The 16418-nt window shown below is 46.3% G+C and overlaps 1 protein-coding gene across 13 annotated transcripts in view; it reads right to left on the bottom strand.

The window, feature by feature from the left end:
- The window catches only part of RAD51D (RAD51 paralog D), a 27107-nt gene extending 11281 nt beyond the window's left edge, over positions 1-15826 (bottom strand). For 2 of the 13 annotated variants that reach the window (XM_068103299.2, XM_078773857.1), the window contains exons 1-5: positions 15208-15438; positions 14486-14574; positions 14055-14116; positions 8350-8468; positions 3535-3616 (exon numbers count right to left, since the gene is read on the bottom strand). In XM_068103299.2, the coding sequence (XP_067959400.2) occupies positions 3535-3616; positions 8350-8468; positions 14055-14116; positions 14486-14567 (345 nt within the window). In that variant the 5' untranslated portion in view covers positions 14568-14574; positions 15208-15438. Of the gene's footprint in view, positions 1-3534; positions 3617-8349; positions 8469-14054; positions 14117-14485; positions 14575-15145; positions 15439-15804 lie in introns of those variants that run through there. The other 11 variants (XM_078773856.1, XM_078773860.1, XM_068103303.2 and 8 more) reach the window with 10 other exon arrangements.
- Positions 15827-16418: the final 592 nt, after the last annotated feature.

Below are 16418 nucleotides of genomic sequence, written 5' to 3'. Positions count from 1 at the left end.
AGAGAGAGAGAGAGAGAGAGAGAGAGAGAGCTGGCACGAGCTACGTATTACGTACGCTGCATCCCAGTCCCCCCGATATATGTAACCCCGAGAACGTAAGGTCCGCTCGCAGCTGACGATACGCGCAAAGCTGCCTGCTGGGTTTCGCCCGTGGAACCGGAGCCTGGACTGGAGTGGACCGGAGCCGGATCCCATCGCCTGGACCATTTGCCTGGACCTGCCTCCCCTACCACTACAATTCCGTGTGAGTCTGTCTGTTTGTCCTGGGGTCGTGATAAGTTAAGACTGTATAGGTAAGCCTGCCCTGTGTGCTTTTGCTTCTTCTTCTTCTTGTATATTCCTTTCGTTTCCTCTTTGGTTTGTTAATAAATGTACCTTGTTCTTTCTTGGTTTTCTTGGTTTTTCCTTGGTCTTGGTTTCTCGTTTTTTTTTTTGTTTTTTTTTTTTTTTTGTATACAAGATCGAGGCTCGTGAAAGAGCAAACATTAATCACACAAAAAGACAAACCGACACACAAAACACAAAAAACAAGGGGAGCGGCAGACAAGATGGGGAGAGAGGGGGGAGGACACAAAAGAGAGGGGGAAGAAGGGGAATGGACACAAACACAACATTTGAGAGCAGGGACATCGGGAGGACTTGGGGGGAGGTGGGAGAGGATTAAAACATATGAACACTGCAAGGACTCTGGGGTGAATTACCGGGGGTAGAAAAGATCAAGGTTTTCGATGGGGGAAGATAAGAGATGGTGGTGAACAGCTGTTTTAAAGACCTGGAGGGAGGAGTGGGATTGAAGGGAGTGGGGGAGTTTGTTCCAGAGGCGGGAGAAAAGGGGAATGAAAGAGTGAAGGTGAGCAGAGAGCCTAGACTTTGGCAGTTTAACCATAAGAGGGTTGCAGGCAGATCTTGTGCGACCTGAAGGAATATTGGGGGGACAGAGCACAGAGAGAGCTGGGGGAGCAAGGCCGGAGAGGAGTCGGTAGAAGACAGAAAGACCACCAACCTGCCTGCGGTGAGTGAGTGAAAGGCCCTCGGCGTTGACTACATCGCAGGAGATTCCAATGATTCTGAAAGCTTTGGCCTCAACAGCGTGAAGCCGAGCAAGGTGTGAGGCAGGAGCACCAGCCCAGAGGGGGGAACAGTATTCCATTGAGCTGCGGATGAAAGCCTTGTATGTGGTGAGGAGCTCAGGTGTGCCAAGGAAGGACTTCGCACGACGGAGGATGCCCAGTCGGCGACTGGCTTTGGAGGCCAGCTTGGAAATGTGGTTTTCCCAAGAAAGATCATGGCAGATAGTGAGACCCAAAAGCTTGAGCGACAGAACTTCTTGGAGAGGATTGTTGAGAAAGTAGATGGGAGGGTTGTCCAGTCGGTCCTTTCGGAGAGACATTGTAAGAGTGTGAGATTTGTCAGGATTGAAAGACATGTTCCACTTGTTTGACCAGTCTGTGATTTTGTCCAGGTCTGCAGAGAGTGAGGAGGCTGCAGACTGCCGATCTGAGGGATGAGGAATGGAGCGACAGAGAGTAGAGTCGTCAGCAAAGAGATAGAGAGGATTTTCAAGAGAGTCAGAGAGATCATTGATGAAGACCAGAAAAAGCACAGGGCCCAGAACACTACCTTGGGGAACTCCAGCCTGAACAGGAAGAGGAGATGAGAGAAACCCATTCAGGGCCACACGTTGACTACGACCAGAGAGGAAGTCCGCCAGCCATGCGTGGAGATTTCCATGGATACCATGGAAATACTTTCTTTCAATTGAGTACCTGTGGCACGATTTTGGAACCGCTCAGGATCGGGTTTAGTTTTATTGGTAACGGCTCGGGCTGCGGATTGCTAACCGCTCGGCAATTTCCATCTTATCCGTGGTTCGAGCGGGAGTTATTTCCCTGCTTTACGGTCGGGTTAGTACGTAGGTATTTGGGACTTCATTGACCAATCACCCGAGCTGATTCCGACCGGAAGGAGTGTCATAGCTTCCAGGATTGAGGGACGGCCGGCTTAAAAGACAAGGGGATTAACCCCCCCTTGATAAGGGGAGCGCCAACCCCCGAATCCGCAACAATATATATCACTATATACGAGGTGTGTTCAAAAAGTATGCGACCTTAATTTGTCGTGCGTAAACAAATGAAGCGAGGGAGGCGTTGATTGGTGCACGTATGTAGGCGATCCTAATGCGCACGCGTGAATTTTTTCCCACCTGCAGAAGCTGTCATTCGACGGTAGACCGCCGATGAGTGAGGAAGTGTAAGTGAGCGCCGTCTGATTTTCGTTTTTGACAAAATGACGGAAAAACTTGAACAACGCTACTGCATCAAATTTTGTGTAAAGCTTGGCGATTCCCAAGTGGAAACGATCCGCAAGATTCAACAGGCTTTCGGGGACGAAGCAATGAGCACCACACAGATAAAGGAGTGGAACAACCGCTTCAAAGATGGCCGCACATCAGTGGAGAGTGAAGCACGTTTGGGTAGGCCCTCAACATCCCGAAATGAGATCGTCATTGACCAATTGAGGACCCTGGTGATGCAGGATCATCGAATCACGATCAGAGAACTTGCAGACGAGGTGGGCGTCAGCATTGGATCCGTTCATTCCATTATGAAGGAGGATTTGGGCTTCAGGAGAATCTCAGCGAAGTTCGTACCAAAGCTGCTAACGATTGAGCAGAAGCAACTCCGTTTGGAGATCGCACAGGACATGCTGGAGACTGTGAACAGCGATCCCAGCTTCCTCAACACAGTGATCACTGGCGATGAGTCCTGGGTTTATGGGTACGACCCAGAAACCAAGTTGCAGTCATCACAATGGAAGCATCCAACATCCCCGAGGCCAAAAAAAGCAAGGCAGGTCCGCAGCAATGTCAAGGTCATGCTGACCGTCTTCTTCGACTCCAGTTGCATGGTTCATCATGAGTACGCACCACACGGCACAACCATCACCAAGGAGTATTACCAAGAGGTTCTGCGTCGCCTTCGTGACGCTGTGCGACGCAAACGGCCGGACCTGTGGGCAGCGGGCAATTGGCAGCTCCATCACGATAACGCACCCGCCCATTCTTCACATTTGATAGAGTTTCTTGGCCAAACACAACACACCTGTGCTTCGTCAGTCTCCCTACTCTCCCGACATGGCTCCGTGTGACTTCTGGCTTTTCTCCAAGCTGAAAATGCCCCTGAAAGGGACCAGATTTCAGTCCAGAGAAGACATCATGCGGAATGTGACGGACCAGCTGCGCGCCATCCCAAAAGAGGCGTTCCAGCGCTGCTTCCGACAGTGGCAGAACCGTTGGGAGAAGTGTGTGGCAGCCCAAGGGGACTACTTTGAAGGAGATTAGTGTAAGTTTGTTGTATCTGGATACGAGTATTTTTTATGAACAAAGGTCGGATACTTTTTGAACACACCTCGTATATCTCAAAATATGTCTGTCTCTCTACGTCCGTCTCTCTATGAACATGTCTCCGTCTCTCTGTTTCTGTCTCTCTCCCTTTCTCCCTTTATCCCTCTATTCCCAAATGAGAGGTTAATTACCTGAGTCTTGCCCGTTCCTGGTGCTCCAATTACTTCCGTTAACTCTCCAGTGTAAAGGCCACAGTCCAGGAGGAAGTCGAGGCTAAAGAAGAAAAAAAAGGTTTGGTTTAGTTAAGTCGATAATTTAAAAATGCATGAAGAGGAAAGGATGGTGATGAATAGGAAGGGAGAATTAAGTCAGAAGAGAAAAACTTGTGAAGAGGACAAAAAAGGAAAAGGGTGGAATGAGAATTTTTTTTTTCGAATATACATCAACAACAACAACATGCATTTTAAGGTCATTTTCCCTGCGAGAGCGGGCGTTAGCCTTGCGGTCCCCATGACGATCTTCTCCATTTTGCCCTATTTTCTGCATCTCTCCTTGTTAACCCCCTTGCCCGCATTTCTTCTTCCACCATCTTTAGCCAGGTCTTTCTCGGTCTTCCCCGTCCTCTACTTCCTTCTACATTCATTTCCATCACTCTTCTCAACCAGTCACTTTCATCCTTCCTCAACACATGACCAAACCATCTCAACCCGTTTCTCTTCACAGCATCAATCACAGGCAATATTCCCATCATCTTTCGCAATTCATCATTTGTCTTCCTCTCTCTCAACGATACTCCGCACATCCACCGAACCATTCGCATTTCCACCCTTTCCAGCCTTCGTTGCTGCTCGACGTTCATTACCCATGTCTCGCTCCCATAAATCATAACACTTCTCACACATGCAGCATACACCTTTCCCTTCAGCTTCAACGACACTCCCCTCTTCATCAGCACGCCACTCAGTTCCCGAAACCTCTTCCATGCACATCTCACTCTTGCAACCGTTGCCGAGTCTGATCCACCTTCTCCATTCAGCATGTCTCCGAGGTAGCAAAATGTTTTCACACCTTCCAGCTTCACGCCGTCTCCAAGATCCAACTCAACATTTCCTCCATCTGCCGCTCCCTCTGTGCACACCATACATTTGAATGTAGCTGCCACACTGGTTAATGACCCTCTCAGACCACTACATTTTTGATGAACCCACTCAGCGCACATTGTACATTGAATGGAGTTCACTCCGACACCCTTCCTGCACACAGCACATGGCCACTTCCCAGTTCTTTCCACCTCACCACATGCTTTACCACTTGCCATCACCTTCCTCTTTCCTATATTCACCTTCAGACCATTTGTCTCCATACATTCCTTCCACTTATTCATCTTTTCCTTCAGTCCATCCATACTTTCCACAATCAACACCAGATCATCTGCATACAACAACTCCCACGGTAAACCCTCCTTTACGTTCTGAGCCAGCACCTCCATCACAGCTACAAATAGTAGTGGACTTAGTACAGACCCCTGATGCACTCCCACCTTCACCTCAAACTCACCACTGTTCCCGTCCTTCGTCCTTACAGCTGTGCGCGCTCTTTTTTATATTGCCATCACTACTCTGATCAACCATTCTTCCACTACTAACTTCCTCAATGCCCATGTCAATACTTCACGTGGAACCCTATCAAATGCTTTCTCCAGATCAACAAACCCAAGAAACAACTTCTTCCTCTTCTCCATGTACTTCTCCTGCAATTGCCTCACAATAAAGAGCGCGTCTGTCGTTCCTCTTCCTGGCATAAATCCAAACTGCATTTCGTCGATCTTCACCTTCTTCCTTATCCTCCTCTCCAACACCCTTTCCAATACCTTCATTCCATGCTCCAATAACTTTATCGCTCGGTACGAGCCACACTCCAGAGGGTCACCTTTACCCTTGTATAGAGGGACGATGGTACTCAGTTCCCAATCCACTGGAATGCGGCCTTCTTTCACCACCAGATTACAGATCTCTGTCATTCTCTTCACACCCCAACTTCCTGCTGCCTTCAACATATCTCCCACAACTCCCGTCGGCCCTCCCGGTTTTCTACTCTTCATTGCTTTTATCGCTTCCTCAACTTCCTTCTCAGTTATCTTCTCTGCCGGTCCTAAAACTGGGTTACTCTCTATGTTGCCATCCCATTCATTCTCTGTATTCAACAGCATTTCCATATATCTTTTCCATCTTCCTTTAATTCCATCTGGGTCCACAACGATTTGTCCCACTTCATCCTTCAAGCAACTCACCCCCATCACATCACACCTCTCTTTCGCTATCTGTGTTGCAATCCTGAATACCACTCTCTGACCCTCTTCCAAATCCAAGTTTTCTCTGAACATTTTCCGACATGCCTCTTGCGCCTTTGCGACCTCTTTCTTTGCAGCCTTCTTGGCTGCCTTATAACTTTGATGCTCTGCTTTTTCTGCTCCTGTACCCTTCGCCTTCTGCCACTCATTGAACTTCTTCCTCTTCTCGTCAATCCTCGTTCCAACTTCCTCATCCCACCACCATGTTTCCGAGTGCCTCGGTGGTCCTTTTGTCCATCCACATACCTCACCAACGGCTCCCAACAGACTATCTTTCATTGACATCCAACCACGTTCAAGCTCAAGCACATCATCCTCGACCCTACTCAGCCTCTCTTTTAATGCCTCCCTTACTGTCACCTCTTTCAACCTACACACCTTCATTCTCGGTTGGTACTTCACCCACAGAGCTCTCCTCGCACCTTTCACCCTTATGTCGCAGACAACCAAGTGGTGCTGTGAAACAGCCTCCTCCCCCGGGATCACTTTTGTGTCCCGGAGGTGCCCCCTATCTCGCCTACACACCATCAGGTAGTCAACGGTTGTCGTCGACCCAACTGACGTGTATGTAACAAGCTTATTATCCTCTTTCTGGAACCGAGTATTACAAATCAACAAATCAGCTCCATAAGCAAATTCCAAAATCTTTTCACCTTCTCCATTTCTCACACCATATCCGTAACCCCCATGAACTCCTTTTTTCTTTTTTTTTAAACGCCTGTGGAACCACCTTCCATACTCTCTTCAATCTCATTCTTCCCTCCAGGTCTTCAAGACAACTGTTCACCACCATCTCAAGTCATCCCCCACCAAAAACCATGATCTTTCCACCTGATAAATCACTTCCACCCATACCAAAAAGTGTTTATGTATCCATCTTGTCCATCCTTTGCGTTCTTCCTTACCCCATCGTTACCTGCATCCCTTATTTATCTGTCTACGTCTATTTTCTCCCTTCGCGCTGCTGTTGGCTTTCCCCTTTCCCCTGCCCCTTTGTTATGCGGCATCCTGATTTGTTCTGTCATTGCTCTTCCATGAGCCTAGACCATGGAGTAAAAAAAAAAAAATTCCCCCTATTCCCTATCATTCTAAACAATGCCCCACACATTCACGGATTTGACATTCATGGCATTTTCCAGGAACATATCCCCCGTGAATATCGGGGTCCGACTGTACTTAACTTTTAGAGAGATCAACATTTTGTTAAGCAATTGTCTGATGAAAATAAGAAAAGTACTATCGTGTCCCTGGGGTTAAGATCCCAAGAGGACGAATGACCGAAATGAGCTTTACTCCGAGGCGTATACACAACTTGGCGGTATTATCTTTTCACGCGTGCAGGAAGCTTCGAGGCCTTATCTGATCGGAACGCACGCAGGGGTTATTCCAAACCCACAAACACAAAGACGGGACAGCAAAATCCACAATACAAGGAAAGTGAAATTCGACAAGTAATGCTTTAATGAAAATTAAATGCAAGTAACAATGAAAGGTGAGGTAAAAACTAAAATTCCTAATTGAGACGTCTCCCCTCAGACTCGTATACAAACAAGGGGAAAACGAGAGTAAAAGAAAATAAATAATGCTTTGATATTCGGCCGGCACTCAGCTTTGCGCCCTCAAATGGCTGGTAAGGCTTGCCGGTCACTCGTCGCCTCCAAACCACCGCGCGGGAAACACACAAAATGGCGCAGAGTGGCGCTCTTCGACGTCCAGAGGAAACACGACGCGGACCCATTCCACCGCCGATGTCGATCCTGTGCCTTGTAGTTCAGACTGTCCCGAAACGCTGTTTCTCACCAGCCCTTTTCCAAGAGTGCACACGAACCAATGTCCACACGCCTGCGACCAAGCTAGAACAAGGAGGAAATGCGACTGCCCACTATCAAAGTCAGAACCAGAAGGGAAAGATGGCGCGACAGCTTCACTTTTCCTTCAGCTCTCCAATGTTCCACGATGACATCACACTCTGTCCAATCACCAAGTTCCACTCAATCATCCCATCACGCTTCCACCAATTACAAAGGCTGGGCATGTCCTCCTCGTTACCGGTCGTCGGGGGCGGAGTCTAATCTCTGTTTGGGAATGTTTGGATGACGTCGAAGGATGTGAGGCAGGGCTTATGTACTGATCGGCAAATGTGCTGGGTGTAGGTTAGCCCTGGCGGCGTTGTTAGCGAATGAGTCCATTTACAGTGCGATCGTTGTTTTACTGAGCCTTCGATTTCCTGGGTGGCCGAATGTAATAAGAACATTAGGGAAAACCCACAGGGAGGCAATCACGTACAGGGGAATTTAACCTTACAGACCCTATAATTAATTAGCACAACTCCACTCTTCCGTGTGGAGCCACCTAAACACTTACCCGGACATTCAACACCACTTAGTGGGTTCAAAGTGGGTTCTTCTTCTTCACAACATGAGGAGCATGCTAATTTATACGATTCTATCTCGACTAGGGTATTTCATTGTTTACCGCCCACAGACGTAACACTCCTAATGGTTGGGTGACAGAGTTTTTCTAAGCATGAAGAGGCCAACCTATGATTCATAATTGCCCGAGTAATCATCATGCATTCATACAAATTGACTGGATGAGTTTAATGGCATACTTGGATGGTTCATGGCAAAGTAAACTGTGATGGATGTTTACATACGCGGTGCAGCCGGTAGGAAGGATGGCAGTGCTGGAAAGCAGCTCTGCGTAAGACATCTCCGCAGAGGCAAGGAATGCTCCCAGCTGTGCGACAAGTACTCGTCTTACCATTGCAATCCGCTGTGGTGGGAGAGGGAGGGTGAGATGGGGGAGGATTTTGGGGGTTGGGGGGAGGGGGGGGAGGGTGGGGAGGGGGAATGGCATTCAAGTAAAGCGAAACATTCTTCCGCCCAGTAAACTACACAGAAGTCGTGCAGCAAATAAGGAATGGATTTGGACTCCAAAATCTGAATGGTACACTGCATGTTGCAAGTAACACAAACAATCAAACATAATAGCTTTTTCTTGCCAATAGGTAATGGAATGGAAGTAAGACATTCATCATGTTGTGCCTTGTTCAATACGAAGGTTGACGCTCATGAAGGGTCAGCATTCCTGATTTTCAGCTGTCTTCTTGATTTCCTGGGAATTCTGTATTTTCATCCAATTTCTGATGTCATCCATCCACATTCGTTCCCACCTTCTGTGGAGTTGACCAGGTAAAATTTTTGGCTTTCACGAACATGCCGGCCAGTGCTGGTGTTCGATTGAAAGTGGCAGAGAGTTGTTACTTGTATCTGAGTGCTGGCAATAACTTGCCTACTCTTCGCGAAAGACAGTGGGATTTTTAACATCCAGCAATGAACAATGCGAGCAAACGGGCCCCCTGGCTTAACATCCTTCCAGCGGAAGGTGCACACATTGATGCCTCACTCTGCATGCAAAACACGAGGTTACCAGTTTATAACCGGATTGAGATTTGAACCCTGGGTTGACAATTCAAAGACAATTGCACAAACCTCAAACCTATCCTTCAAGCCCTTTACACAACATCAATAACACAACATCAACATAACATCAACAACATCAACACAACCCATACATGCGGTCCGGTCTGGAGAGGACGCTGGCGTTACTTGTTCGCCGCTTCTCCGACTGGGTCATTGTACATGGTCTGCTTTTCTGGTGGTCGTGGCGGCTTTTTGGCCGTTGGATCTGCTCCCTGCTCGGTCCCGGCTCTGCTCCTGGCTTCGCCTGCCCGGCTCTTCCACTGTTGCCTCAGGCCCGCTCCCGAACTGTCCTGCGCCTCGTCTGCCACTCCGGCCTTTACTGTCTTGCTCGCCGCTTCTCCGACTGGGTCATTGTACATAGTCTGCTTTTCTGGTGGTCGTGGTGGCTTTTTGGCCGTTGGTCTGCTCTCTGCTCGATCCCGGCTCTGCTCCTGGCTTCGCCTGCCCGGCTCTTCCACCGTTGCATCAGGCCCGCTCCCGAACTGTCCTGCGCCTCGTCTGCCGCTTCGGCCTTTACTGTCTTGCTCGCCGTTTCCACTGGCAAGGCCTACTCGTCCTCCTCGACCTTGGCCTTGTTCTCGTCCCCTTTGCTCCTGCCTGACATGGCTCTAAGGTACTCCGCTGCAAGGCTACTTCTGCTCAACACTTACTCCACCCCATCATGCATCTCTGCAATCAAATACCACGGACTCCTGCGACGACCCAGATATATTCATAGAGGCTCTGGTCGTAAGTTTGTTTACTTACAAACAGGTCACTTCATTCCCGTACTCTGGTTGGCTCAGCGCACTCCCACTCATCGTCCCAGCGCACCTGGTCACAGCAACGCACACGACCGCACCTCCTGTCTGCAAACCCTGGCTAAATCACCTGAGTTCATCCCCACCAGACAAACAAACATGAAGCTCACCCTGTTCAATACCCGGTCCCTCAACAACAAAAGCCTCATCCTGAACGACTACATTCTGGAAAATAAACTGGACTTTCTCTGTCTCACTGAAACCTGGCAACAACCTCTGGACTACTTCTCACTCAACCTCACTACACCCAATGGATATTCATACATCAATAAACCACGCTCGGAGGGCCGAGGTGGTGGAATTGCCGTAATACACCGACAGGACATCAAGACCAGCCTCATCTCCATCTCATCTGCTCCATCATTTGAACACCTGGCTTTTAAACTCTCTGGTCACACGCAGTCAGTCATGGCTGTCGTCTACCGCCCTTCCAAACCACACCCATCATTCCTGTCTGACTTCTCCTACTTTCTGACCCAGCTCTGTTCCCTCTCCCCCTCAATCCTCCTCCTCGGTGATTTCAATATCCACATGGACTCCACTGACTCCACAATAACCACTGACTTCACTGATTTACTCACCTGCTTTAACCTCACTCAACATGTCAACTTTCCTACCCATAACTGTGGGCACATTCTGGACCTTGTCTGCTCTACTGGATTAATTTTGCACCATCTCTCTGGCTCTGACCTCACCCTCTCTGACCACTTAGCCATCACTATGACCAACAACATCCCCACCCCAGCACCAAGGCATTATCGCACTATCAACTTCCGTAAGCTAAACTCTCTTTCACCTACCTCATTCTCATCCACCCTCTCTGAAAAAATGTCGACTTCTCCCTTCGTTGACCTCCACACCCCTTCTGACCTCACTGACTACTACAACCACACTCTCTCCTCCTGCCTTGACCAGCTTGCGCCTATAAAAACCAAATCAGTTTCTTTCACCCATTCTGCTCCCTGGTTTACCCATGAACTCCGCCTGATGAAAACTCGTGCTCGCCAACTTGAAAGACTCCGCAATAAAACAGGTCTCACAATTCACTCCCAAGCCTACAAGGACCACCTACAGCACTACAAAGATGCCCTCTCCCGCGCCCGCTCTGCCTACTACTCTCAAATTATCCACTCTGGCTCCGGAAACCCAAAAGCACTCTTCTCTACAATAAACAAACTCCTCAGCCCCCTGAACACCACCACCCAGTCATTCACAGTAGACAACTGCATCTCCTTCCTTTCATTCTTCCAAAGCAAAATTGACAACATCTACAACAGCTTAACCACCACCGCACACGCTCCCCCTCAAACCACCTGCCCCCACTTATCCTGCCAACCCCTGTCTCAGTTCTCCCCAGTCTCCCCTACTGGCCTCTCTGAACTCCTCATAGGAATGAAAACTGCCACCTGCACTCTTGACCCCATCCCCTCCAGCTTTGTCAAGGCCTCCCTTCCTGCTCTCTCTCTACTTATCACTGCAACAATAAACTCCTCCCGGTCTACAGGCATCGTCCCACCATCCCTCAAAATTGCTGCTGTTACCCCCATTCTGAAAAAACCTGGACTAAACCCTGACACCCTAAACAACTTCAGACCCATCTCCAACCTACCCTGTCTGTCAAAAGTTTTGGAACGCGCTGTAGCCACTCAACTCAAACATCACCCCTCTGCCAATAACCTGTATGAAACATTCCAATCCGGATTCCGCTCCAACCACAGTACTGAAACTGCTCTCCTCAAAATCACCAATGACCTTCTCCTCTCCTCTGACGCCGGCAACATCAACGCCGCCTTTGACACCATCAATCACATCATCCTCCTCACCCGACTTGAAACCACCTTTAACATTACCGGCACTGCCCTCTCTTGGATCAAATCATACCTCTCTGACAGACGCCAGTTCATCTCCATCAATAACTGCAAATCCCCCACTGCTCCCCTCCCCCAAGGTGTCCCCCAAGGTTCAGTTCTTGGCCCCCTCCTCTTCATCCTGTACCTGTCCCCCCTTGGTCACTTAATCCGCCGTCATGGTCTCCAATTCCACTGCTTCGCCGATGACATCCAGCTTTTCATCTCCACCAAGTCGATCTCCACCGCCACCCACTCTATCCTGACAAACTGCATCACTGAAATAAAATCCTGGCTTCAAATCAACTTCCTCAAACTTAACTATGATAATTCTGAAATAATCATCATTGGCCCCAAAACGCTCACCAAATCCACCCATAACTTTGCCCTCAACATCGACGGTTTCCCAGTATCCACCTCCCCTCACATCCGGAATCTTGGCATCATCTTTGACCAAACCCTCTCCTTCGACAAATACACTAAACAGATCACAAAGACAGCCTTCTTTCACCTGAAAAACATCGCCCGTCTCCGTCCATCCCTCTCCTCCACGGCTGCAGAAACCCTCATCCACGCCTTCATCACCTCCCGTCTGGACTACTGCAACAGCCTCCTCTATGGTTCACCCTCAATAATCACCAATAAACTCCAATACATTCAGAACTCCGCTGCCCGTCTACTCACCCATTCCCGGACCCGTGACCACATCACCCCCATCCTTTATAAGCTTCACTGGCTCCCCATCCCCCAGAGAATCCAGTACAAAATCCTCCTCTTGACCTACAAAGCCCTCCATAACCTGGCCCCATCCTACCTGACTGACCTCTCCAGACACACTCCCACCCGCAACCTCCGCTCTGCTGGTACCTACCTCCTGACCCCCCCCCCCATCCGGACCAAATTTAGATCCTGGGGGGACAGGGCCTTCTCCATTGCTGCTCCCACCCTCTGGAACTCACTACCTCACACCATCAGAGACTCCTCCTCACTCACCACATTCAAAACATCACTCAAGACCCACCTGTTCAACACTGCATTCAACATTTAACCCACAGCATTTAACCCCTGACTATCTCCTCTCCTTCTCCTTCTCCTTCTCCTTCCTTTTGCTTTGATTATTTACCTATTGATTTTTGTCTTTTTGCACTTGTTTTTTTGTACTCTGTCAAAGCGCCTTTGGGCTTCTTGAAAAGCGCTATATAAAATAAATGTATTATTATTATTATTATTATAAATGGCGGAATAAATTTCAGCAAAGAGGAATCAATTGAAGGTGTTTTAGACATACAGTGCCTTCAGAAAGTATTCACACCCCTTGACTTTTTCATATTTTGTTGTGTTACAGCCTGAATTTAAAATGGATTTAATTTCCATTTTTTGTCACCAATCTACACAAATACCCCATAATGTCAAAGTGAAAACACGATTTTAGAATTTATTTTCAAATTGATTGAAAATGAAATGCAAAAATATCTAATTTACATAAGTATTCAGCCCCCGAAGTCAATACTTCGTGGAAGCGCCTTTGGCAGCGACTACAAAATACTTTCTGAAGGCACTGTACCTCCTTAGATGTCACACGATACCATATGCAGCGATGTGTGGAATACTTTAAAAAAGTTGTGGTAGTTGGGAAGATCCATATTCAAAAATGAAGGCACCACCAAATAATATAGCTGGCCAATACTTATAAATACTCGCTAAGGTGCCCTCATGTTTGCAATACTTTTACACCACATCCTGTTAGTTTGTACATTGCCCAATTTACAGCCCAATGTCAGTACAATTCCTCTCCACCCTTGCCCTTCCGCAAACCTCCACTCTTTATTTAAAAATTTATATATATATATATATAATTATATATATATATATATATTAGGCTAATGCTGTTGGTCTGTCTATCCAACTCTAACATGGAAACACTCCTTGGTAATAAAAATATAGAGTAAAATTTGTTTCAAATTAATCCAAACCTATGAGGAAATTTTAATTTTTTCAATCAGACCAAGAAAAAAAAAAATTGAACCCAGGTGGTGTATAGGCAGCAGACCGTTGCCTCAATCATTGTAGAATTTTATTTTCTTTCCCGTTAGGAAATATATATAAATTCCCCTTTTGAGCTCTCTCTCAACCAGAACAATAATAAATGCCTTCCTTCTTGTTCTCTTTTTTTATATCGTGGTATTTTTACCGTGGGCTTTTGTACATAATTTTAAAAATGTGACTTACCTTGTAAGGCAAATCAGTATCGATTGCAAGTTGGGCAAGGTTGGCACAAACCAAATCCTGCACTGCATTCCACACCAACAAACATTGTATTAATTTTATGATAGCACAATTATAAATAGTTTCAAAACACGAGTACTACAGTCTGGTAGTCGTAGTTACCTTATACTAGGAATACACACTTGGCTGTTCGAAACTTGTGTTATTGAAAGAAATTGAATATTTTGGAGACATCTCCACCACCCAACTTCACATGGGTTGGAGGGCACTGGTTGATATCAAGAGTGCTGGGATAGGACTCGGCACAGGCAAGATGGACTAAATTACCTCTTCTTGTACTTCATCAACTGTGTAACTGTACGGTATAATATGACTGAGGAAAGCAAAGAGGGTGTAAATGATGAAAACCACACAAATCGAAGCCAAAGACACACCGGTTGTGACTCCCCGAGCCTTCAATGAAGCCACAAGTTCAGCATCGAGCCCGGGACAAAGACCTCGGCGCAACACCACCATATTCTACCTGCATATGTGGTGAAGAAAAACTTTCTTAGAAGGTTACACAACTCGAGTTTCATTTGATCATTCCAGTAATCCTCTTTCACAGAAAAAAAAACATAGGAAAATAAAGGTCAAGGGTCAGAATGTCATCCAATCAAGTTGTCAGTACAGTACTTTGATTATATTATAGCACATAAATTGTGAAGTTTTGCAAAAATTATCCATGAAATGTAGAATTATCAATTAAATGACCACTTTCAATTCCTCTTCCTTAATCTCTTGCACACAGAACAGGTTATAAAATAACTTTCGAGTTGCAAAAACAACCCACAACATTTTGGGCCTATCTACATACTGTACTAACTACTAGGTATGTGGGGAGAAAGTTGGAGAGGGGATTGCTGGGAATGTTAAAATGAGAAAAGAGGTGGAAGGAGTGGAAGGGTGCACCAAACCATCGGAGGGTGGATTTGGACGAAAAAAAAAAGAGAAACAGAAGAAATGGCAGAGTTGACGACGGGACAACTACTTATGAGTTCAGTTTATATTTTCCGCGGAATAAAATAACTGGATGCAGAATGTTTTAAAAATACTCCATTAAGTAACGACGTAAGACGAACGATGTAATTAATCAGAATTGCTGATGCTTCTTCACTTGCGGGTTCAGACGACTGGGACTACACGTGTTCCTCAATCGCTGTGCCTCAGAATAAAGTGTCTGTGTGTCTGTGTGTCCATGTTATCCTCAAAGTCACGTCACGACAGCAGGTTTCAGAGATCCAAGCACTAACTCCATCGCCAAACTGCAATCAAGTCTCACTGCGAGAGTGCGAACTGCGACTGCATCGCAACATCACGTCATGTTACGTTACGTCACGTGCCACGCAACATAAACCATAAAGACACAACGGATTCGGCATGCATGGTACATTAAAATATGCATTAAACATAAAAACCTTTTAGACTATCGATAAATGTATCACATTATAACAATAAATAAATGGTAAAAAAAATCACTGTTGCTGCCGAACATTAGCTACACCGCCCAATATTACACGATCTGTAGAGAAACGTTTTCCTCTTTTAACGCATCGTTTGCCATAATATCTTGATAAAGTAGATAATTTTCATAGCACGCAAAATAAAATCTACAATTGTAATTGTATTTACGCACTTCAGATATAAAAAAAAAAGTTAGTACGTCATTAAGAAACTTGATTTGAACTCACAACATGTCAAATACAGTACGTACATTGTACCAAAACTGATTCGGCAGCCCAACGATTTGCAGCGTATGATACATTTTTTAAAGCCAATAGCAGCTGACTTGGGAAATTATTATATGTTCAGGATATATAACCTGTATTTAAGATATTCTTACACTAAAAACACTAAGTAAAAGTTGCTTCAAATTCATCCAAACCTACGGGGAATTTTTAAAATTTTTTATAATCTGACAAAAAGGAAAATTGATTTCGGGCGGTGTATAGGCAACAGCCGCTGCCTCGATCACTCCGGAATTTTTTTCACTCCTGAAGCCTTTGCCCCCCTTTGTTTTGCAGTGGGGATCATCATGTACAACCCCATCCTGATTATATATTTCTGATCTTTTTTTTGCTTGTCCTTGAGGGATCTCTCTTGACTTTAGGATTGACTCTTCCTCTGTGCTGGTGATAAAATAAATATTTCAGAGGTGTATTACAGCATATTGTGTTAGCTCTGCGTCCCTCCCCCTTTCCCACTGTAGAAATATATAATTTAATTAATGTCAATTCTTACATAATCATGTCCACTACAAGGTTTAGATTTTATTTCAGGTATTACGACATTGAGAGTTAAGCAAAAATATTCATTATTCGGGCGGAA

The sequence above is a fragment of the Myxine glutinosa genome, chromosome 3 (genome assembly GCF_964187855.1).
Source record: "Myxine glutinosa chromosome 3, kmMyxGlut1.1, whole genome shotgun sequence".
Lineage (NCBI taxonomy): Eukaryota > Metazoa > Chordata > Myxini > Myxiniformes > Myxinidae > Myxine > Myxine glutinosa.
The sequence above is the reverse complement of the archived record's forward strand: the minus strand, read 5'-3'. Positions and strand labels throughout refer to the sequence as shown.